Below are 23,480 nucleotides of genomic sequence, written 5' to 3'. Positions count from 1 at the left end.
TCCCACTTATTTTCCTGCATTTCTGTTCACTCCAGTTCGTTCCTATCTCTAGCCATAAAATAATGCAGATCCAAACACTAATTTTCTTCCTTTCCTTTGCCAGCCCAGTATTCTCCAAAAGGGAAGGGAAAGTCAAAGTTCAGCAGAGAGGTCCCTCTTGGTAGTTCCACCACCCTCAGAATCTCAGGGAGGTGGTGAGCTGGGAGAGGACATCCACTGTGGCAGCCCCTTAGTTGTGAAAAGACAGCTTTCGGCAAATGCACAAGACCCAACTCTTTGACACCTGCCACCCTATTTTTGCAGGCGTAGATTGTTTAAGCTGTTTTTTAACACTGTATTTTAACTGTTGTAACCCACCTTGGGACCTTAGGGTGAACAGAGGACAACCTATTAAAACAGGAGTTGTAGTAATTAATAATAATACTGGGAAGGGATTAGGTAATACGAGGTTCTCTTTTGTGGGGATTGCGTCTATATAGAGAATTTAAACTTTATATAGCTTAACCTGAACAAAAATATCCGTTTATCACTCATGCAAAGCACTTTCACTCCTGTTGGCTTTGCATGCTTGCCATACTCTTAATGTAATTAAAGCCAGGTATATGGAAAAAGAAGTAAATCCCAAACAGATATACAGTGTTACCTCGAGTTAAGAACTTAATTCATTCTGGAGGTCCGTTCTTAACCTGAAGCACCACTTTAACTAATGGGGCTGCCGCACAATTTCTGTTCTCATCCTGAAGCAAAGTTCTTAACTCAAGGTACTATTTCTGGGTTAGCGAAGTCTGTAACCTGAAGCGTCTGTAACCTGAAGCGTCTGTAACCCGAGGTAGCACTGTACTTGCTATCTTGGCATTGTATCCAGTTCTTAGGTACCCCCCCTCCCCCACATAGCCAAAAGCAGTTGTCTCAAACTTCATGCATAGTTTCTGCAAGCCTCTAATATTTTTCCTACCTGAGACTCTAAAGCAGAGGTGGAAACCTGTGCCGTGAATTTAGTGGAATCTGCATAAGTTTTAGTTGCAGTTGTAGCCACACTTAGATGGGTGGCTTTTAAATGAAGAAAAACGAAGGCTGGAAAGATCATACCTCAGTTTCCTTAGCAAGGGAGCCTCCTCCCCCCCTTTTAAAATTATTAAGTAGCTTAGGAACTCTCGGCTGCTGTCTCCTTCACCTCTATTTATTAAGTAAGGCAAGTACACGCGTCCAGGTTTAAAGCTGAAAACCTATACAGAGACAATAGAATAAAGGAGATAGTGGTTAAGGTATCACTCATTTGCACCAGTAGGTGCAAGCTTGCCTTTCATAAAATGTCACTGGTTGACATGCAAAAACTGTGTTTCCACTTGCATTCAGAACAATGCTGTCATAATGCCACCTACTGGCCAAGAAGGAAAAAGATAAATTAAAAGCAGTGTGCTGCTTATCAAGATGATCTCGGAACTATTTTATTCGCATTCAAGTGTCCGCCTCTTAAACAGGATGCTTGTTACAAGTCTTATTAACTCAGACCCCATTTATTTGGCCTTTGAGACAGGGAGCTTATAAAAAAAGGCACTTTGAGAATGTAAAGCTCTCAGAATCATAGATTGAGAAAATCATTAACCCGGGAAAACAATTGCCTCAAGACACATTGTGCATTTTGATTATATAGTAGTGTTGACTACTTCTTTTTAAAAGCCCTGATTAAGCAGCATTCCAAGTACATCCAAATGGCACAAGAAGGTTATCCTTAACTCTGGAAAAACGTGGCCAGGTTCATTTGTATTTGTAAAATCCTTCTCCAGTCTTCTTCCCCAGCTTCTTCTCCTCTACGAGTTTATCCAGCAGCGGGCTTGGAGCAAAGAGAGGGTTGTCTGGCTCTAACAAATGCCACCCTGGTGAGAGAGGGGGAAAGGAGCAGCGTAAAGTCTCAATTTGATCAGATGCTGGTTATTTTCAAGGCCTTCATTCCCAACTAACTCACCTGGGGTAGTGGAGAATGGAGGGAGGAACTGCACACTTCACCTGCTCAAAAAGGACTGGAGGAGAATTCCAGGACTAAATTCTGAAAATCCAGCACCTCTTTCACTTTATTCAAGACTAAGCACAGGTCTTAGTGACTCAGGTGATGTTATGCAGATTCCCATAGCGATGAGAGCGATAGTCCAAAATCAGTAGAACCACAGGTTCCCTGAGCCTGGCTCTAGGAGCGCGCGCGCACACACACACACACGCACACGCACACACACACAGCCTCAGGACCACTAAAACTCTCCCTAACATAGGGATTGTGCTGATGCAACTGTCATCTTTAGCACCTCCAAGGGAACTGTTGACAAAGACCCCTCGCAGTGGGGAGGGGGGGAACCTACCATAAACAGTAGCTTAGTCAAGCTCACTCTTACCAGAAGCAAGACTGAGACAGACAATAAGGAAACCTCTTCTGTGATTCTCAGGAACAGTCACTTTCCCCCCATGTGAGAACAGCAACAGAATTCAACACAACTGAAGTTTCATAAAGCCCCATTAGCTGTTTGCAAGAACAGGGGCAGGGGACACACACCATATCTATTTTAACTTGTGAGCCACTTTGGGTATCTCTTTCAATAAAGAAAGATGCATGTAAAATAGATACCGCATTTTTCGCTCTATAAGACGCACCTTTTTCCTCCTAAAAAGTAAGGGGAAATGTGTGTGCGTCTTATGGAGTGAATGCAGGCTGCGCAGCACTCCCTCTAGCTGTTCTAGCTTCTGGCCTAGCCACACGAAGCCTCCGCAGGGCACGGGGAGCCTTCATTCCCATGCCCAGCGGAGGCTTTGTGGGGCTATCCCTGACTTTTGCGAGACGTGGGGGAAGGGACAGAGCGCACAGCTCTGTCCCTTTCCCCACCTCCCAGAAAAGCCCCCAAGAGCCGCACTCCCTCTAAAGAGCAGCGTGAAACTTGTGTGCGGCTCTTGGGGGCTTTTCCCCGAGGAGGAAAAAAGGCAGCCCATCACTGACGGGCTGCCCTTCACCCTCCTCGGGGAAAAGCCTGCAAGCACTGCACACGCGCTCCTTGCGGCTCGTGAAAGGGAGAGCTGAGCAGAGCCTGGGATGCATACAGGCTCTGCTCAGCGCTCCCTTTAAAGAATTTTTTTCCCCTTGCATTCCCCCTCTAAAAATTAGGTGCGTCTTATCCTCAGGTGCATCTTATGGAGCAAAAAATATGGTATCTATCATCAAGCTCGTCAGGAAAAATGTACATACCATCTATAATATATTTACTAGTATCCAGACCAACGTAGTCCAGGAGTTCGAACGGGCCCATGGGATAGCCTGCCCCGAGCTTCATGGCAACGTCAATATCTTCCTTTGCTGCATCTCCTAAGGACACAGTTGACAGGCGGGTTAACAAAGGTCAGCATCTGTACTCCCTTCTTTCGAGGCCTAAAACTTGGTTCCAACTCACTAAAGCATTTGGGCTCCGCACTCAATAAAGCAGCAGCTTTTAAGAAGGGCTTTGCTGCAGAAACTGCACAACGTCCGAATACCAGTTAATAGATCACTAAAGGTGTGGCTTCCCAGTGGTTTGGGATGGGGACCACCTGATGCGCTGCTTTTAACAGGGGTCAGTGGCTTCATTCTGAGCTTGACTCACTCCTCCCACCATTTAACAGCAAATGGAGGTGAGTGGGCACAATAGCAGGGTCTGCATGGCAGTAGGCACATGCATTGCAGCTGATGCAAAAATGCAGGCTCAGTGCCCAGCATACAGAATCCTGTGCAGTGTAAAGAGATTCCATGACAGAGGCTTAGCCGATTCTTCAGAAAGCTGTGTTAAAGTAGAAAGCGCTCCCTGAAAATGGAAAGTCTGAAAAATCATATGCTAGAACTTCCACCTTACTTTGATTTTTTTTTTTTTTTAGGAGGGTGTGAGCAAAAGGCCAAGGACCAAGCCATAAACTACAATTTAATACATAGAATTACACTGGCCTTTACCTCTCCTGCTGGAATGAATAAAACCTCTCTCAAGTCTGGCACAATTAAAGCAAAACATCGGGTTGCAGTGAGATGCCAACCTTTTTTCTTTTTTTTTTACCACATTAGTTTTAATACATTTTCCAACAAGTTCTTAAAATCCCAAGTCTTAAATTTTTTAAAAGCCACATCAAAAACAAAAATCAGGATGCTACTTAGCCGAAGGGAGGGGGCGAAGACTTAAATTAAAGAATACATTTAATCAGACAAAGCCACATCCCGTTTCTCACCCATGTAAATTTAAAATGGATATATATTTTATGCATGCAGGAATGCAACATTTAACTGAAGCACTTTATATGGTGAGCTTTCAGATAAAACAAAAGTTGTTTCCATAATGCCACTCCTTTGCTTTTTGAAAAATCACTCTAATTTGTTCTTATACTGCCTTTGAGGAGTAATTAGCAGTATTTGTTGATGGATAAGCAAGAAGTATAGTTAATTTTGTTTCACAAGCTGAAGACACTTTTATGAACTACAAAGGGAGCTTTTAATATTTAAAATATATTTGCGGAGATCCTGATAATGGAGGTCTTTCATCTGCGAGGGAAGGCTGCTTTCCAAATAAAATGTTTGAAATAACATTCTTAATAGCAGACAACCATGAAAGGGGGCTTAATCTGAACAGTTACAACAGAGTAACTTTCTCTTTAGCTCTTCACACAACAAGCGTGTTTCCTTTGAAGACGACAAGGCTCATTTCAAGGCAGGCTCTCAGGTATGAAAGACAAAAATAATAATTCCTTATTTCCATCAACACAGTACCAGGGCAGGAACTGTCCAGCACTTTGTGCTAGCAGTTAATTTGCCCTCGGCTCATTATTCCTACTCCCATCAAACTGCTTTCTTCAACCCCCATCTACCCTATGAACCATTGTAGCAGTAAAATGGTACACGGAGAAGAGAAATGGATCACAGTGCCCCAAGGCATTTTCATTGCTCAAAAACATTTGTGCTGGCCCAGGAATGTAAGAAAGACTGGCAAAGAGAGAACTATGGGTAGATCCTAGGATCCAATCTTCCAAAGACCAGTCTTTTTAAAGCAAGTTTCCTATCTCTAACGGCATCAAATATGTCTTTTTGGGAAATTGTTTGTCCCCGATGCAGCATTTGGAAACCGCCTAAGGTATCTTAACCAAATTTTGTGCGATGGTTCCTGAGATCAAGAATCAGGCTTTTTGTCTGCAAATGGACACCATTTTGAATCAAGACGGCGGACTGGATCTTTTAAAATTGCACTGATTTTAAACACTGGTGTAAAACTGCACTTATTTTGCTGGTTTCTTAAAATTCCCAAGCAATGCCAGATGCAAGGCTAATATTGATGACATAAAGATGGGTTTGAAAGTGTGAGCACCATGCTTGCAAACAAAAAATCTCTGAGCAAGATTTCCCACTGCTGAAGCAGGCCACCTGTACCTGACATAGGTCTTTACAGAACCCAATGTACAATTTGGATATTTTAGCCCAGAGTATACCCAGCCTGGGCAAGAAGAACAAAACTCATTATTAATTATGCCTATTGATGTATGTTTTTTAATACTCACTTTTCAGTTCACGCATCTAGATTCTTTTTGGCTCCAATTTTGTGCATAGAGTTAAAATAAAAAAGCTTAAGAACATTGTTCAGTACAATGTCTCCAACCGCAATTTGGCACTTCCCAGTTTAATTGAAATGGTAATTAATAGGTCCAGTTCCAGAGATATCCTATGTACCATAGCCCAATAAGCTAATTTTGCATATTGGGGGGGTATCTTTAACAAATGAGTAAGAGTTGTAATGGCAGATAAGAAACACACTGTGCTCTATCAAAAAGGCTGGATTGTGGCCATGCAGACTGTACTAACCAAGCGCCACCAGAGTATGCAAAATGGCACCAGCTCTCTAGTCCATGTTGTATTGTCAACACAGCTAGATAATGAACAAACTGAGTACACAGGGAATATAAGAGCAATGCTGCACTTACAATGAAAGAAAAGCAGAGTGACAGGGTGAATGAGGAAACACATGTCAGAACAGATCTAGTGTGGACTCTCAAGTTGTGTGCATACGCCAAAAGGGTTTTGTCTAACTGAACAAAAAAACAACAATTTTCACACAAGTACCTACTTCACAGAGGTAATTTGCCCACATTAACAGGAATAGTTCCAATAATTTATTTTTCTTTCTGATTTCTGACACAGTTTGAAATGCCAGAGAAAATGATTGCTCGAGAACGTTCCACAGCACAACACAAATAAGCCGTTCATATCCCACAAAGCAGAACTCTGCTTATCTTTACCCCTCTCAAAGAGCCGAACTGCTTCCATCAGGTAAGGCACAAGAAGCCTGTTGACAATAAACCCAGGCGTGTCCTGTCAACAGAAAGACAGGGATTAAAGTGGACCCTATCAAGTTCTATACTGGTAAGTTATTTCAAAATGTGCCTACTACGGTGAAAGCAAGAGGAAGGAGAATCAGCTACAGAATACAATGGACAAGTGATGCATTCCTTGTTTTGACAAAAATACTATGTTAGCATTTACAGAATGCATTCCAATGTTCAAAGTGCTTCACGTGCATTAGCTTGTAACTCTGCAAGTTAGACTAGTATTATTAACCAATGTTTGTGTGTTATTTCTCCTTCTCATCCACTTCAAAGCAGATTACAAAAAACCAACAACAACAACAACCCATGATTAAAATGCAGTTACTAAAACAGAAACCAAACAGCAAGAATGTGAAGAGTCAAAACGAACAGTCAATAAATTATATTATGTAGATCTGGCAGCCGCTGGTGATGGTGGCTGAAGCTGAGAAGCACTTGTCTAAGATCACCTACTGGCAAATTTAAATCAATGACTTCCTGAGCTTAGTCTTAGTCATTACAGCACACTAGCTTATCTCATGAGCATCATGAATTGTTCTACAATATTTGTCGTTTCTACTATTCTCTTCCCATCCTGCCCCAAATCTCTTCTATTTGGCTTGGACTGGCCTTTCAGATATGATGATCATTAGTAATCAATCTAGTCAGTAATGGCGGTGACTGGCCTCTGCGACTGGAAGAAGGCAGTGAGACCAACACTCGGTGGAACCACATCCAAGGGCAGACAGAGCCAACTAATTCTAGTTTTCTCCCCATCCTCTTCCCTGCTCAAGTTCTACAAAGGCAGCAATGAAATTAAGGAGGCAGCTGACAGCCAGAACCACCCCTCGGATGGTAAGAAGGCAGGCAGAGGGGGCTGGCAGAGCACTGAGTCTTATTAAAAAAATCATTTTTGGCAACCTGTTGTCTGTGATTTTTTTTAAAAAAATTAAAATTTAAAGGATGACTTCATGAGCAGAGCAGAAAAAATCCCCAATGCCTCCAAGTCTGAAGCACTCTGAACTTACCTGGACCTCCCCCCTTCCACAATATAAAATATACTTGCCTTACAAGAGACCGGATTCTTCCCCAATGCTTTGCTGAAATCCATGAGGGACTCAAAAGTCTTTTGGCTGGTCATTGGGGTCTTGATAACCTAAGAACAAAATCATCAAAGGTGGGCGGGCTGGGGGGGGTTCTCTTTATGTCAACAACAAGTTTAACTTTCATAAAAGAAGCCATCCTGAGAGAGGGACCAACACAATACTTGCTCACACATTACACTGAACACAGGTACACACTGTCTCTACACATGCAGAAGGGTGATTATGGGTCTGTTGCTGTTCTTATTTTTATTACGTCTTCTGTGGTTTTTATAATGTAATTTTATGTTGTGAATTGCCCTGAGATCAAGAGGTGAAGGACAGCATACTAATTTAATAAATAGTAATAGTAATAGAAGTGTGTGCGTGAAAGAGCATACACTTTATGATTTCTGCAGCTCAACTATTGTGTATGCAGACTATCCACTTGTTGAACATTATTATTGTTATTTATTAAATTTTGGATACCATCCTTTATCTGTAGATCTCAGGGTGGTTCACAATCCGTGGATCTTGGGGGGGGGGGTAATGTGGAGGTTTGGTGTACACATACCATGCTTTTCCTAGGTACAAGTAATCGATATCTGTGTCAGCTACCCATGAGAAAGAGTCTACATGCAGTGATTTAAAAAATAAATAAATCTGTAACTCTTTTCTGGATAAAAAGCTGCATTCTGTTCACATGTAAGATCTCACTGGTCTGTCTATGTGGTTATGCTCATGAGGAGTTTCCTATCCCGGGACAGTCATTTTGAAGAGCTTTCCATGTTCTTTCAGGGACAATCAGCTGGAAGTACCGTATTTTTCGCCCCATAGGACGCACTTTTTCCCCTCCAAAAATGAAGGGGAAATGTGTGTGCGTCTTATGGGGCGAATGCAGGCTTTCGCTGAAGCCTGGAGAGCGAGAGGGGTCGGTGCGCACTGACCCCTCTCGCTCTCCAGGCTTCAGGAAGCTATCCGCAAGCCTTGCAAGCCCGGCGGGAGTTCCCGCGGGCTCACAAGGCTTGCGGGCAGCAGCCTGCAGCCCCGGCGAGTGTCCGCAAGCCTTGCGCGCCCGGCAGGAGGTCCCACCGAGCGCGCGAGGCTTGGCGCGGCAGCCTGTCACCCGAAGCACGGGGAGCCCTGCGGTGGGTGCCCCGTGCTTCGGGCAGGTGTGCACAAGGCTTGGGGCGGCAGCCGCGGCGGGGGGGGGGAATAAATTTTTTTTATTCATTTCCCCCACCCCCCAGTGCGCCCTATAGGACGAAAAATACGGTAAGTTCACCTGTTTCTCAGCAGCCCTGTTGTGGCTCTAGTTCTCTCAACTCTCACCATTAGAGGGAATAAAAGAGCCCCACCTGAATATTTAGTGCCACCTTAATTGAGCACCTTTTACTCTCTGAACACCTGTGCTATCAAAATAGCACTAGAAATGACCAGAGCAGAACAACAAGCATCGCTATGGGAAACCCTCACTTGGCAGGTGTGGCTAGCACAGACCCCAGTCACTCGTTGGTGCCAGATACACCTTCTCCCCCAGGCCTTCCGAGGGTGCCGACATAATGCGCTAGCTGTGAATCAATATGCTGTTCTTTCTGTTCAGATTTTTAAAATTTTGTTTTAAAAAGTCTGATGTTTAAATCACATCCTGGTTTTTACTGTAGATTAACATGATTCTATCTGTGGTGCTGGGACATGGGTGGCGCTGTGGGTTAAACCACAGAGCCTAGGACTTGCCGATCGGAAGGTCGGCAGTTCGAATCCCCGCGACAGGGTGAGCTCCCATTGCTCGGTCCCTACTCCTGCCAACCTAGCAGTTTGAAAGCATGCCAAAGAGCAAGTAGATAAATAGGTACCACTCCAGTGGGAAGGTAAACAGTGTTTCCGTGTGCTGCTCTGGTTCACAAGAAGCGGCTTAGTCATGCTGGCCACATGACCCAGAAGCTGTATGCCGGCTCCCTCGGCCAATAAAGCGAGATGAGCGCCGCAACCCCAGAGTCGGCCACAACTGGACCTAATGGCTAGGGGTCCCTTTACCTTATCTGTGGTGCAAAAACCTGCCCTGGGATCATGACTGATCAAACGTGGAGACAGAAGGTGAAACAAACAAACAAACATGGAGACCCTCTGCAACACACAGGTAGCAAGACACTCCAACCATGCTGCAACATTTTAGAACATTTTCAAAACCCCTTTACCTCCACAAGTTTCATCAAAGGCACCGGATTAAAGAAATGTAGGCCGCCAAAGCGATCCTGCCTCGTGGTAGCATTGGCTATCTCTGTGATGGGCAATGACGAAGTGTTGCTGGCAAATATGGTATGCCTGTGGAGAAACAACATGCATTTGGCATCAGCTGCCTGTTCTCTGCTTTCAGGACTCTATAGGCTATTATTTATTTTTATTCATACCCCACATTTTCCCTACAAGGAGTTCAAGGTGGCATACATGGTTCTCTCTCTCCTCATTTGATTTCCACAACAATCCTCAGAGGTAGGTTAGGCTGAGAAGCAGTGACTGGCCCAACACCACACAGTGAGCTTCATAGATGAGTGGGAACTTCAACGCTGGTCTCTCAGATCCCTGGTCCAACACTTTACAGAAGTAAAGAGACAGAACCCTGGAAATTTACTGCTTGAAATTAAAATGTCTGGGAGCAGGGACAGATAAGTCCCTCTCTTGCTTCCTGACCAAGCGTGTCTGTGAGGGTGGCAGGACCTCCCACTAAACATGTCAAAACCTGAACAGGTTCGTATGAGGCAGTATGGTCTTTCAGATAGCTTAGGCCAAAGCCATATAGAGCATTATAGGTGATAACCAGCATTTGGAATTCTGCCCAGAAACAGACCAGTAGAAAATGGAGCTGTTCTAGCAAGGCAGCCGTATATTTCCTACAACCAACCCCAGTTAGCAGTCTGGCTGCAGTTCTTTGAGTCAGATGAAGTTTCTGAGCACTTTCCCAAGGCAGCCCCACATAGAGCATGTTAAAGTAATAGTTTATAGAAGCAGCAGGGATGCTTGACACTGATATCACAATTCCTGGGTGAACTTCCCTCTGAGGTTCAAACGGCAGTTACCCCAATGGTTTGTTTGGCGCCAGGTAAAAACATATTTCCTCACCCAGTCCTTTGGCTTAGTTGTTATTGCTGGAAATGGGGCCTGGCCTTCTACTACTTATACTGTAATGCAACATATTAACTTACATTAGTTATACCTATTGGGTGGTTTTTATTAAGCATTGTGTTTATTATGTTGTACCCCACTCTAAGGTTGAATTTAATAAACAGCAGGCTTGGGATACTTAAAATAAAATAAATTGCAATTGTATTTTAAGTTGGTTGTATTTGGTGACTTACTTGCTCTTTAGACATGCAGCAGTTGCATTATGTCCCATGTACCCAGAAACCACAAAACCTTACTAGCTGCAGTGTTAAAAAGTTACATCTTACATTTTATTTCATAGTCTTCAAAATGCTGTGTCTTTCTCAATCTCAAGTAAAGATTCAGTGACACAGAAGTCATAGCCAGATGTCCCTCCAACAAGCTTTCAGTTCTGAATAAGCATCTACATGGCGCACTCTTTTAAAGTGCATCCTTTAAAATTCCAGCACCACTCCAATACCCTTAATAAAATCTATTCCCATATTTGCAGCGCCACCTTGTAGGCTGTATAATGGGAATAAAAATTAAAATAGTATGGTTCAGAAGTCACCACTCACTGTTCTATATTCTGCTTCAGCTAGTGAACTCATTTTCTGTGATGAACTAATTTTATAAGTCTCAGAAAGAGTCAGTCTGTTAACAGGAAGACAGGAATGTGGTCCAAATGTACAAAAAAGGGGGGGGGGCTTATAGAAGTGGTAAAGCCCAATCAATTCCAGTGAATTATTAACAGGTTTAATGCAAGATTTACTCAACTGTGTGGTGCAATTAATTAATAATAATATTAGCTGCAGTTTAAAGTTTGCCACTTGATTAATCTAGTACCCTTCTGAACTGATTATGTGTGACGCTCCTTGTTCCAGAGCCCAGGTGGCTGCAGTCAGTAGGAATGCCTTTCTGCAGTTATGGCTGGTAGGCCAGCTGCAACTTTTCCTGGACATAGGTACTTTTGCCACTGCAATTCATGCACGGATAACCTTAAGACTGGACTACCGTAATGCACTGTGAGGTTTCCTTAAAGGCTGTTCTGGAGGCTGAAACTATACAGGCGACTCCTCACTTGCACGTAACTGCAGGGAAATATGTTAGTAATTAAATTCTAACCTGAAATGGCGGGAGAGAGCTGGAAAGTCCCCATGGCCTGAGCCAAAGAGGATGTCCAGGAGCCAGAAGTCCAGGAGGAGGACGACTCCAAGGGGTCCAAAATGGCGCGTGGGAGCTCTTGCTGTTTCCACACTACTCAGCTCAACAGCTGTTGGGCAGAAAGCTGCAGGCATTGCAATGGGCAACCCACTTACACACATTTCACTTATGCACACGGAGGGGCCTGGAACGAAACTTCTGCATAAGTGGGGAGTCGCCTGTATTGCAAAATGCAGCAGCTAAGCTATGCACTGGGGCGTCCTGCTATTACATGCCAAGAGGTTACGGGTCAAGTTTGATGCTTTGGTTCTCCCCTGTAAAGCTCTAAACTTGGAACCTGGTTAGTCGAAGGAACACCTTACCCTACTTGGTCTGAGGCCCCCACATTGTGCTCCAGTCCTTGGAGACTTGCTTAGCAGCAGGTTGTGGACTCTCCTTCCTTGGAGGTTTTAAAGCAAAGGTTGGATGGCCATCTGTCATGGATGCTTTAGCTAAGATTCCTGCATTGGAGGGGGTTGGACTAGATGGCCCTTGTAGCCCCTTTTCAACTCTGCAATACTATGATTCTATGGCCAGGGAGGGCTTCTCCGCAGTGGTACCCCGTCTAGGGATTGCCGTCGAAGCTGATGCAAGCACCAACACTGATGGTGTTTCAAAGCCTGTTAAATGCATATTTATGTTCCCAGGCATTTGTGGGCAATTAATTTCAGTGAGAACTTAATTCTACCCTGGATTGTCAGCTGTTATCTTTATCTCACTGAAATGTTGTTGTTTTTTAAAATGCTACTGTACACCACCTTGAGACTTGATGCGAGAGGTGGCACAGAATGTTTTAGTAAATAATAAATGTAAAATGTAACAGACTACTGTCTACTGTGGAAGAAGAATAGGAGTCAGCAGACTTCCCACAAACATTCAGTAATAACCAAATCAATCTGATAAATATACCACTTTAGAATAGGTCTGTATTATATTATTCCCCCCCCCCTTCAGCCTTCTTAGCTGGTTATTTTATCAATCTAGAAAAAAGTATAACGTTGCTCATTTAAGGGTAGGATTCTTCAGAAACTACAGTGGTAGCAAAGATTAAATTTCTTTGGCATGAACAGCTGGAGGCCTGGGCGGGACTTTACATAAATAATTGGTTGGAGGTGGCTCTTTGGCACAGGGATATCTTTTTAATCTTTGCTCACAAGCGGAGAACTGCTCCACCTCCGTTCACTTCAGAAGTTAGTATCTTCACTCAGTTCTCAGGCCTCTCCCCGTGAGCAAAAAAAGAGAAACAGGGATCTTCAAATGATTAGCTACCACCGAATAATATATACGGAATTACGATGAACTTCCAAACTTCCTGTAGAACTTAAATCTTCATACTGAATGCTTTCTTTTGAAGCATCTCAGTTTGCACTGCCGGTGAAATAGCTGCAATATTTATTTTCTTTTTCACTTTTAATTGAAGAGGCACCTCTTTGCCCAAGTTTTTGGGAGGAGGTCACCAATCAGTTTTGAAATAATCTCCGTCTGCTTAACGATCGTAGGTTTTACATACCAGCTCACAGTCCCCTCTCCCATTTTATCTGCTTTCAGTAAGTGGGGAGAGAAACCCTGGAACCAACAACCCATTTTGTGATATCCCAATAATCTGTCTGCAAATTCAAGTCCCCATCTGGAAGCATCCGAGAAGTCTAAATATCCAACTAAACACCAATCAGTGGGAAAGGGTGGCTAGATAGGAGATTTCGGCTTGCCTCGCCTACTCTGTACCGGCCCATATTTTAGTGAAAACTAGTAGATAACAAGGACATTCTGCATTAGTTTTGTAACATTTTATGAACATACTCTGGTGCAAACTTATCCAATGTCTTGAAGAGCTCGTTTTTTACTGCCAAGTTTTCCACAATGGCTTCCACTACTAGGTCAGTGCTGTGGACTACAGAGACTGGATCTGTGCTCGTGGTCAGGTTCTTTAAGGTCTTCTCAATGAACTCAGCACCAGCCTGAGAAAAAAACAAAAATCTGTTCACCGAGCATTTCATTTGCCTTCATGGGAAGGATTAAAATTTCAACGGTAAAAATGTGTTTCAACAAATAAAACAAATATAGTGCTGCACATTGAAATTAAGAGCTCCTGCTAGCTGTGCATGAATGCTGCAATCCCCCAGTCTCCCAGCACACTGCTGCTCCTAACACACAATATAGACTATTATCATTACTATTATTAAATTTGTATACCGCCCTGTATCTGTAGATCGAAGGGCGGTTCACAACATAAAAAACAGAAAATACATAACAAAAACATAATGAAAACAAAGACAACCCAATAATTCCCCCCCCCCTTCCAAACACATTTTAAAGGGCAGCAGATGTCAATCAACCAAGTTTAACCTAGTTAAAAAGGAACATTTTTGCCTGACATCTAAAGGTGTATAATGAAGGCGCCAGCGGAACCTCCCTGGGGAGCACAGTCCACAAACAGGGAGCCACTAGCAAAGTACCATATTTACTTGAGCGTAGTGTGCCCTTAATTTTCGCAATGTAATTTGTGGAAAAGGTGTCTAAAAATGGTGAGAATTAGATTTGAGTAGATATGGTAAATTAACTCAAGAGAAAAGCAAATAGCCTCAATAATTGACTTGACAATGGAACAGAAGTAATTCCGATTGCCACCTACTTGGGGACGCAATACAAACTGCAAAATGAGACTTTTTCCACAGTCCATACTGCCACATGGTACACATGATTATGTGTTATTTACCAGTGTTCAGCCAGTTTTCCAGCAAGACTTGAACCACTTGCGCTCCAGTTCTTGTCCGTCTTTTCATAGCCTGGAGCAGCTTGGGCTGCACAAAGCCAGAAGGGACACTCAAGAGCGATAATGTCAACCGCCCATTTCATCTCGAGAGACCAGGGCTTTGACAGGATCACCAGCTTTCTCAATTCCCCAGAACGTCCAGGAACATATCCGGCTCCATCAGTCTCTGAGGGTGGGCCATCCAAATGGGTCCACCACCCTTACAGCGGGGAACTGCCACTGTCAGTCCAAACTTAACTAAAGAACGGTCTGGCCATGAGAAAAGGACTGCTTTGCCCTCCCACTATCTGTCAGTGCAGAAGGTGCACTGATGTGTACAGATCTTTCCTATTCTGATTAATACAAGACGATTCTATAAGCTACTAGAAGCTTCTCTGCGTGAGAGAAGCAGGCAGAAGGGTCATGAGTTGTTTGGGTTATACCTTCTGGGAAGCTGGTTTGAACTGGTTTTCTTATCTCTTCCAATTAAGGTCATGCTGACTATAAATACAGTGGTGCCTCGCAAGACGAAATTAATCCGTTCCGCGAGTCTCTTCGTCTTGAGGTTTTTTCGTCTTGCGAAGCATGGCTATTAGCGGCTTAGCGGCTATTAGCGGCTTAAAGAAAAAGGAAACAAACTTGCAAGAACTTGCAAGACGTTTCGTCTTGCGAAGCAAGCCCATAGGGAAATTCGTCTTGCGGAACGACTCAAAAAACGGAAAACTCTTTCGTCTTGCGCATTTTTCGTCTTGCGCGTTTTTCATCTTGCGAGGTACCACTGTATAGGCCAGAAGGAGCCTGGGTTTTACCTTCTCTTTCTCTCTCTCTTCCTTCTGGTGTGGTGTTTTGTTTCTGTATGCTACAGTGTTAAGTTTTACCCTTGTTACAAGTTTGTAAGTTTTTGTAAGTGCTGCAAATGGATACTTTTATGGACTGTGCCAATCCTGAATGTATCTGGATTTGTGACCATTACACCCATTTGCCTTCAGCACAAGTAAAGCTCTGCTGGACGAAGTACTACTGCCTCTGGTCTCTTTTTGGGAACTCTGCATCGTGTTTAAGTTTTTCCCTACACACGATTGACGTCATCTTCATATCACTAGGGGCAATATGTAAGAATGGGAAAGGCAAGATTCAGTTCCCCAGTTTGCTAAGACGTGTGTATGTGCAGGTCCACACAAGCAAGTGGTTAGAAGGGTTGTAGACTGTCGGCAGCCCTAAGTACTGAATGCAAGATCACCTTCTTGCAATTCTCTTTTGCAAGGGTAACGTGCAAAAAATCAGCCTACGTATGGAAGTTTGCTTTTGCTTGTTGACTGAGGTTGGGGGTAGGGGAAAGAGCAGAGTTGTTATAAGTGTGGAATTCACCCCAGCTCTTGAAAGGAATCTATTTAAAATATTATGCTAATCTAACAATTGTCTAACTAGGCATTACAACCAAACAAACAAGGTAGATTTATCACATGCAACCATTATTTCCAATATTTATAAATAATAAAGATCCCACCTCAGGTTTGTCTGCAAACTTTTTCTTTGTCAGCTTTTTCAAACTATCCTCGATTCCTTTCTTGGATTTATTCAGTATTTCATCTGACTGGTCCACTAATATAACAGTATGGCCAGTGGCTGCAGCAATCTACAGGAAAAACAGGGGAGAAAAATAATGATGAAAAAGGAAAGCAACCCATGGGAAAAAAGAGGTGAGCACCCATTACTAATATTTAATTATTTAGTACATTTATATCTGGCTAACAACCAGAGTTCAAGGTATGGTTCTGTCCTCACATTTTATCTTCACAACAAATCTGTGAGGTGGATTTGTGGCTGAGATTGTAGCTGGCCCGGATCACTCAGTGAGCTTCACAGAACTCCAGTCCTAGCCCAACACTCTTAACCACTATACTGCTCTGGATCAGCAACACAGGAACCTACTTATAGCAAATCAGACCATCACTCCAGCTTCCTCAGTACTGTCTATACCAGGCATGGCCAAACTTGGCCCTCCAGCTGTTTTGGGACTACAACTCCCACCATCCCTAGCTAACAGGACCAGTGGTCAGAGATGATGTAGTCCCAAAACAGCTGGAGGGCCAAGTTTGGCCATGCCTGGTCTACAATGACTGGCAGCATCTCTTCAGGGTTTCAGACAGGGGCCATTTGCGATGCTATTCGGACATGCCTGGGATTGAACTGGAAACCTTCTGCATGAAAAACAGAGGCTCTATAACTGAGCTATGGCCCTTCAGTGCCAAAAAGTGCAGCTAAACATCTACAGAAAGAAACCAGCATTGTTCAGCAGCTGCCAACAAGGATAAAGAGCTACCTTCTATATGGAGCTCAGATCTCTAACCCTATCTCCTTATCAGACAGATTATCCAACCTTCCCAGTGTTACATCCTTGCAAACAAAATATACCCATGATGAAAATTGCAAAATTATAAAAGCAAAAAAGCAAAGGGCCTTGGTCCAGTTTATCATCTGGGTACATAAAGAGGATAAGCAGAAAAGAAAATGTCATGTGTGTTTTGTTTGAGTGTTTCGAATCTTCTTCAGCTCAACCTTATCCAGTTTTAGTGCCCAAACTCGGCAGCAAACTTTTGCAACAGTCTTCAGACTAGCAACTGAAACTGGTTGTGCCCAAGCGTGCCCCCTAAAGAATAATTCAATTTGAGAAGTGTTGGGCTTAGTAACAAAAACATATGCGTCTGTGCACCTAGAGATCTCCTCCCTTCAGGCCATAAGAAAATCTAGGAGCTCTGAAGAACTTTGAACATCTGTCATCGCTATGTGCCCAAAGTGGCAGTGATCCCAATTGGGAACAAGAATTTAAGCAAGCAGTCTTAAGTGGTGGGGTGAGGTAGTTACAGCCCTCTACCTTCTGGAAAAAAAACAAAAAAAGGCGGGAGGGGTGAAACTGATGAATTGTGAGGGAAGACCAAACATTTCCCTAGGTACCAAAGGGCAGGCAGTATCACTGCAAATGGAAAATGTGCCTCAGCCAACCCTCACATTCCTTACTGGAGCAAAAGGCACTCAGCAAAAAGAGACAAGGGTTTTCAAGATGAACCTTCACCTGTCACACCCACAGAGACCAAACATGGTAACAGAACTCATTTCCTGCTTTAGAAAAGTTACTTTGTAACAGCAATCATTTCCCGCCCCCCCAAAAACAGACATTCTCTGACATGGCAAGACCTAGTTCTAGAAGAAAATCTCTTCTCTGCAATAATAATAATAATAATAATAATAATAATAATAATAATAATAATAATAATTTATTTATACCCCGCCAATCTGGCTGGGCCTCCCCAGCCACTCTGGGCGGCTTCCATAAAAACCAAAAATACAGTAAAATATCACACGTTAAAAACTTCCCTGAACAGGGCTGCCTTAAGATGTCTTCTGAATGTCAGGTAGTTGTTTATCGCTTTGACATGTGCTGGAAGGGCGTTCCACAGGGCGGGCGCCACTACCGAGAAGGCCCTCTGCCTGGTTCCCTGTAGCTTTGCTTCTCGCAATGAGGGAACCGCCAGAAGGCCCTCGGCGCTGGACCTCAGGGTCCGGGCAGAATGATGGGGGTGGAGACGCTCCCTCAGGTATACTGGACCGCCCCATAGGACGCACCGGCCCATAGGACGCATCACGTTTTTTTGGGGGGGGAAATATATTTTTCCCCCAGGTGCTTGTGGGGCAGGCAGCGGGGAGAAGCGCTCTTCTCCCCGCCGCCCGCCTTCAGATCAGGTCCGGGGACAGCGGGGAGACGAGCTGCGTCTCCCTGCTGTCCCTGGAGCTTGTGGGGCAGGCAGCGGGGAGAAGCGCTCTTCTCCCCTCCGCCCGCCTGGAGATCAGGTCCGGGGACAGCAGGAAGACGCGCTGCGTCTCCCTGCTGTCCCCGGAGTGGTGGGGCAGGCAGCGGGGAGAAGCGCTCTTCTCCCCGCCGTCAGCCTCCAAACCACTTCGGGAGACAGCGGGATGGCGGCCTTCCGCCTCCCTCTGTCCCCCGACCTTGTGGGGCTGGCGCTGGGGCTCTCCTGAAGCCTGGAGAGCAAGAGGGGTCGGTGCGCACCAAACCCTCTCACTCTCCAGGCTTCAGTGAAAGCCTGCATTCGCCCCATAGGACGCACCCACATTTCCCCTTCATTTTTGGAGGGGAAAAAGTGCGTCCTATAGGGCGAAAAATACGGTATATAAAGGTTTCTGCAATAAGCTGGGTAGTGCATTTTTATGATGTTGGCAAAATACCCTTCCTTATAGGGTGTATATAAATAAATGGTTGCCTTTTACTGCACCAGCTTTTTAGTGAATACAGGATAGCAAAAATGGTCATTTCACTTGCAGACCATGAGTAACTTGAAGACTTGCATACTCCTACATAAAAGAATCTACAAAATGGGCAAGATAGTAAGCAGTTTTGGGAACAAGGCCATCACAATACATTTTGCTGCCTGAGACAAAGAACAAGATGTCACCCCTATCACTGCATGTATAGAAGCCAACTGGAGAGGAAGATGAATCTTATTTAAGACTGGGCTCAATGGGAAGCAGGCTAGGAGTAGTTACAGGTGTTGGGTTTTTAATGTTTTTATAAGCAAAGAATGAAAGAGACATTTAAGTAAAGAACACAGAAATGATACTATAAAACCAATCTGCAGTGCTTCTTGGATATGTTAAAAATAGAAACTTGAACAGTATAGTAACAGTCTGGTTATAGAGTTATTGCTATATTCCTCTCACTTCAACACATCTGAAGGAGCGTCTCCACCCCCATCGTTCTACCCGGACACTGAGGTCCAGCACCGAGGGCCTTTTGGCGGTTCCCTCACTGCGAGAAGCCAAGTTACAGGGAACTAGGCAGAGGGCCTTCTCGGTACTGGCGCCTTCCCTGTGGAACACCCTCCCACCAGATGTCAAAGAGAACAACAACTACCAGGCTTTTAGAAGACATCTGAAGGCAGCCCTGTTTCGGGAAGCTTTTAATGTTTGATGTATTATAGTATTTTAATATTCTTTTGGAAGCCACCCAGATGGGCGGGGTATAAAAAATTATTATTATTATTATTATTATTATTATTATTATCATCTTATAGATAAAAACACACAAGCACCAGCATTACAGGAATGGATCAGACCAATTTTTTAAAAACAAAACAGAGGGATTATGCAAAGCTCAAATCATTTTTTATTTGAAAATTCACTCAATTTCCCCACAAGACAGAGGTGTACTGTTGGAGGGGTGTGTGGGAAACACCTTTTGGTGGTCCCACTTTTGTGCTTTAGTCTGTTTTTATTATCAGGGCTTTTTTTCCAGCCCAAACTCACTTCCGGCACCTCTTAGGTAGGCCCCATCATTCAGCGCCGAAGGCCTTCTGGCGGTTCCCTCACTGTAAGGAGTGAGGTTACAGGGAACCAGGCAGAGGGCCTTCTCAGTAGTGATGCCTGCCCTGTGGAACACCCTCCCATCAGATGTCAAGGCAATAAGCAACTATCTTACTTTTAAAAGACATCTGAAGGCAGCCCTATTTAGGGAAGTTTTTAATGTTTAATGCTGTATTGTATTTTTAATATTCAGTTGAGAGCTGCCCAGAGTGGCTGGGGAAACCCAGACAGATAGGCGGGGTATAAATATTATTATTATTATTATTATTATTATTATTATTATTATTATTATTATAGAACGAGGGAGGTGTTCATGGTGAGCTCTGGCACCTCTTTTTCTAGAAAAACAGCACTGCCGTTAACCACTTTTGAGTCTCTGGAAAAACAAGCAGAAGAGCAAACATTTGTAAAGTTTTTCCTCTGCCTTTCCAAATAGCGGTTTACAATTCAACAGCAAAACCACAATTAAAGAATCTCTGCGAAACCCAATGTGACATGCATGTAACTTGCAACAGCAGTATTGTCTACTCCCCTGCAGCATATTGTTGAGCAACATCCACAACCTAAGAGAGACAGGCGCCAGCTCTTAACAGATCCGGAAAGTCAGATTACAAGGAGAGGTATAAAAATCACACGTGACTGGAGAGAAGGTCCACAATCCTATCACCACACCCCATAAAAAACCCTCTCCCTTATCACTGATCACAGCCTCACACAGAGGGAACTCAGGGTACAGTGCATTTGTATATTGTGTTTTATGGTCTACTATTTGCACAATCCAAGACCACTGAACACAATACTGGTTTCTCCCTTGGCATAGACAGGGTGGTTTGGGAGCTCCGTTGCTGCTAGTGTTCATTTTGAAGTGGGAACCCTCAACTCCAGGCAACCAAGTCTTGCAAAGGGCCCTCACAGCTGCAAAAAAATTAAGCAACCCTATGACAAAACATGTGATCATGGAGGGGGATTAAGTTGCACTACTCTTTATTAGTCCTCCTGAGGCAAATATCCCACATATCTGGATGGTTAATGCATTTTTCTGCAGGGGCAGAAAATTCTAATTTCTCTCTCCCACCCTCCGGGGTAAATATGTAATAATAACTTGAAATTTGATGCTCTCTCCTCCTGCCTAAGACCTTGAACACTTACCATGACATTTGCTCAACCACATTCCACTCAGGCCACATGCATTTTGCTGCCTAGCTGATATGAAATGTGCATCTTCCCAGCCAAAACACCCAAGCGCAATTTTGCTTCTGGTCTTCAAAAAGCCACGCAGCCGAGGCACGAGAACCTGAGCAACAAGCCTGCACTAGCCATGCGCTCAAGTGGGCGGGAAGCCTCCCAGTTAATAAGACCTGCAACACACACGTGTGTACCGTACACACGTGTCAGGGGCAAAGGGGCGGGGCACATTTACCACGTCGGGAGACCAAGCTTCCCAGCTGCTCTGAGACACCCTTACAATAACATTTGCATAACCTACCAATATCCTCCACTTGTAAAGAGGCGTTAAGAAATTAAACTCGAAAGGAGTTTTCCTGGCAAGAAGCTCCTTCGCCAACACAGAGGAACAAGATTGTTGGGAGTTTGTGAGGTTTCGGGGCACCCAAATTCCTCGGTGCAATTCAAGGAGGGGTTAAATTTTTAAGAATAAAAAAAAAGAAAATGCTTTCTTGGCAAGTACTTAAGTACTGCTGCAGCTGCCGCCCCTTTGAAGCAGCAGCAGCAGCGCCCCTCCCGCCCCCCGCGCAGCTCACCTGGGCGATCCCGGCGCCCATGAGGCCGCCGCCGATCACCGCCACATGCTTCACCACCAGTTTCTTGGCGGCGGCGGTGGCGGCGGACGAGAAGCGCACGAACGGGCGGGTGGCGAAGGCCATGGCGAACCGGGGAGGAGCAGGAAGGGTCGAGGGGGTGGGCGCCGCGGAGCTGCAGCCCAGGCGGAGGAGGAGGAGGAGAATGGGGAAGAGGGCGGGAGCTCGGGCCTTAAAGGCGTCCCCGCCTCCGCCTCTTCGGCAGCTCTCCTCTGCATTGCCTTGCTGGCTTTAGGGCCCTTAGGGGAAATGTAGGTGTCCAGCTGGTTTCCCCCTGGAATATCTGACCCTACCCCGCTCCGGGCTGCTATTCAGACGTTGTTTTCCGGCAAAAGAAAAGAAAAAAAATGCACGCTCAAAATATTCCCCCGGGAAAACTCGTAGCAAAAGTCACATCTGAAGCCTGCATTTAAAGCACCTGGCTCCCCACCCACCACCCGCCAGGAATCTTGGGATTTGTAGTTTGTACCGGTCAGTGTAGTGAAGGCTGTAGGTCAAGCATGGGCAAACCCGGCCCTCCAGATGTTTTGGGACTACAACTCCCACCACCCCTGTCCTGTATCTGAAGAAGTGTGCATGCACACGAAAGCTCATACCAAGAACTAACTTAGTTGGTCTTTAAGGTGCTACTGGAAGGAATTTTTTTATTTTCACCCCTGTCCTGTTAGCTAAGGATGATGGGAGTTGTACTCCCAAAACATCTGGAGAGCTGAGTTTGCCTATGCCTGCTGTAGGTGATTAAGGAGTGCACCTCTGTTAGGCGTTAAAGGAGTGCACCATACTTAGGCGTTAAAACTTTTCATGGCTGCCTCAGCAGCTGCAGGAGTCAGTTTGTTACTGCCATTATATATAAAAGGGATTCGGCTGCAGTGCTAAAACATTCTAGGGAGAAAACCCCGTGGAACACAATGGTCTTTGATTTTGAGTAAAATGGAGTTTGTGAGGTCGCCCTGCAAGTCTGTCGCTGCAAACTTTAGAACTTGCGCCATTAAGTAGAAGATAAAACGGGCTCTAGCTTATGCCACAGTGACATATGGAGCCACAAAACTATTGTTTACTTTAAAAAAGTGAAAGCAAATAATGACTGTTTGCCATCTAAAAAGACCTACCGTAATATTAATTATTATTATTATTATTATTATTATTATTATTATTATTTCTACCCCACTCTGGGTGGCTTTCAACAGAACATTAAAAACAGAATAAAACTTCAAACATTAAAAAAATTTCCCTAAGCAGGGCTGCATTCAGATGTCTTCTAAAACTCAGATATTTGCCTATTTCCTTGACATCTGGTGGGAAGATGTTCCACAGGGTGGGTGCCACTACTGAGAAGGCCCTCTGCCTGGTTTCCTGTAACCTCACTTCTCACAGTGAAGGAACTGCCAGAAGGCCCTCGGAGCTGGACCTCAGTGTCCAGGCTGAATGATGGGGGTGGAGACGCTCCTTCAGGTATACTGGGCCGAGGCCGTTTAGGGCTTTAAAGTCAGCAGCAACACTTTGAATTGTGCTCAGAAATGTACTGGGTGCCAATGTAGGTCTTTCAGGACGGGTGTAATGTGGTCTCGGCGGCCACTCCAAGTCACCAGTCTAGCTGCCACATTCTGGTAGTACCATAGTCAGTACTAGCTGCAGAAATCCAGTCCTCTTGGCTGTTAGTATATTGCCATGTGCTACACACTTCTACAGGTTTCTTATGGAGTGTACACTGGAGTGTTGCGTTGTGCCTGAGTAACATTTGCAGAAACAAGGGGTGTTGAG

General features: G+C 44.4%; 1 protein-coding gene across 1 annotated transcript; it reads right to left on the bottom strand.

The window, feature by feature from the left end:
- Positions 1 to 1,423: 1,423 nt before the first annotated feature.
- On the bottom strand, positions 1,424 to 21,833 carry HADH (hydroxyacyl-CoA dehydrogenase). Its single transcript, XM_082237077.1, has 8 exons — positions 21,663 to 21,833; positions 16,034 to 16,162; positions 13,575 to 13,732; positions 9,629 to 9,755; positions 7,415 to 7,504; positions 6,283 to 6,355; positions 3,230 to 3,346; positions 1,424 to 1,877 (listed from the first exon to the last, which is right to left on the bottom strand). Exons 1-8 carry the CDS (start codon positions 21,783 to 21,785, stop codon positions 1,759 to 1,761), a joined length of 936 nt encoding a protein of 311 aa, XP_082093203.1. The 5' UTR covers positions 21,786 to 21,833; the 3' UTR covers positions 1,424 to 1,758.
- Positions 21,834 to 23,480: the final 1,647 nt, after the last annotated feature.

The sequence above is a fragment of the Podarcis vaucheri genome, assembly GCF_965113315.1.
Source record: "Podarcis vaucheri genome assembly, chromosome: 9".
Taxonomy (NCBI): domain Eukaryota; kingdom Metazoa; phylum Chordata; class Lepidosauria; order Squamata; family Lacertidae; genus Podarcis; species Podarcis vaucheri.
Note: the sequence above shows the minus strand (reverse complement) of the source record. Positions and strands in the feature narration are given on the sequence as shown.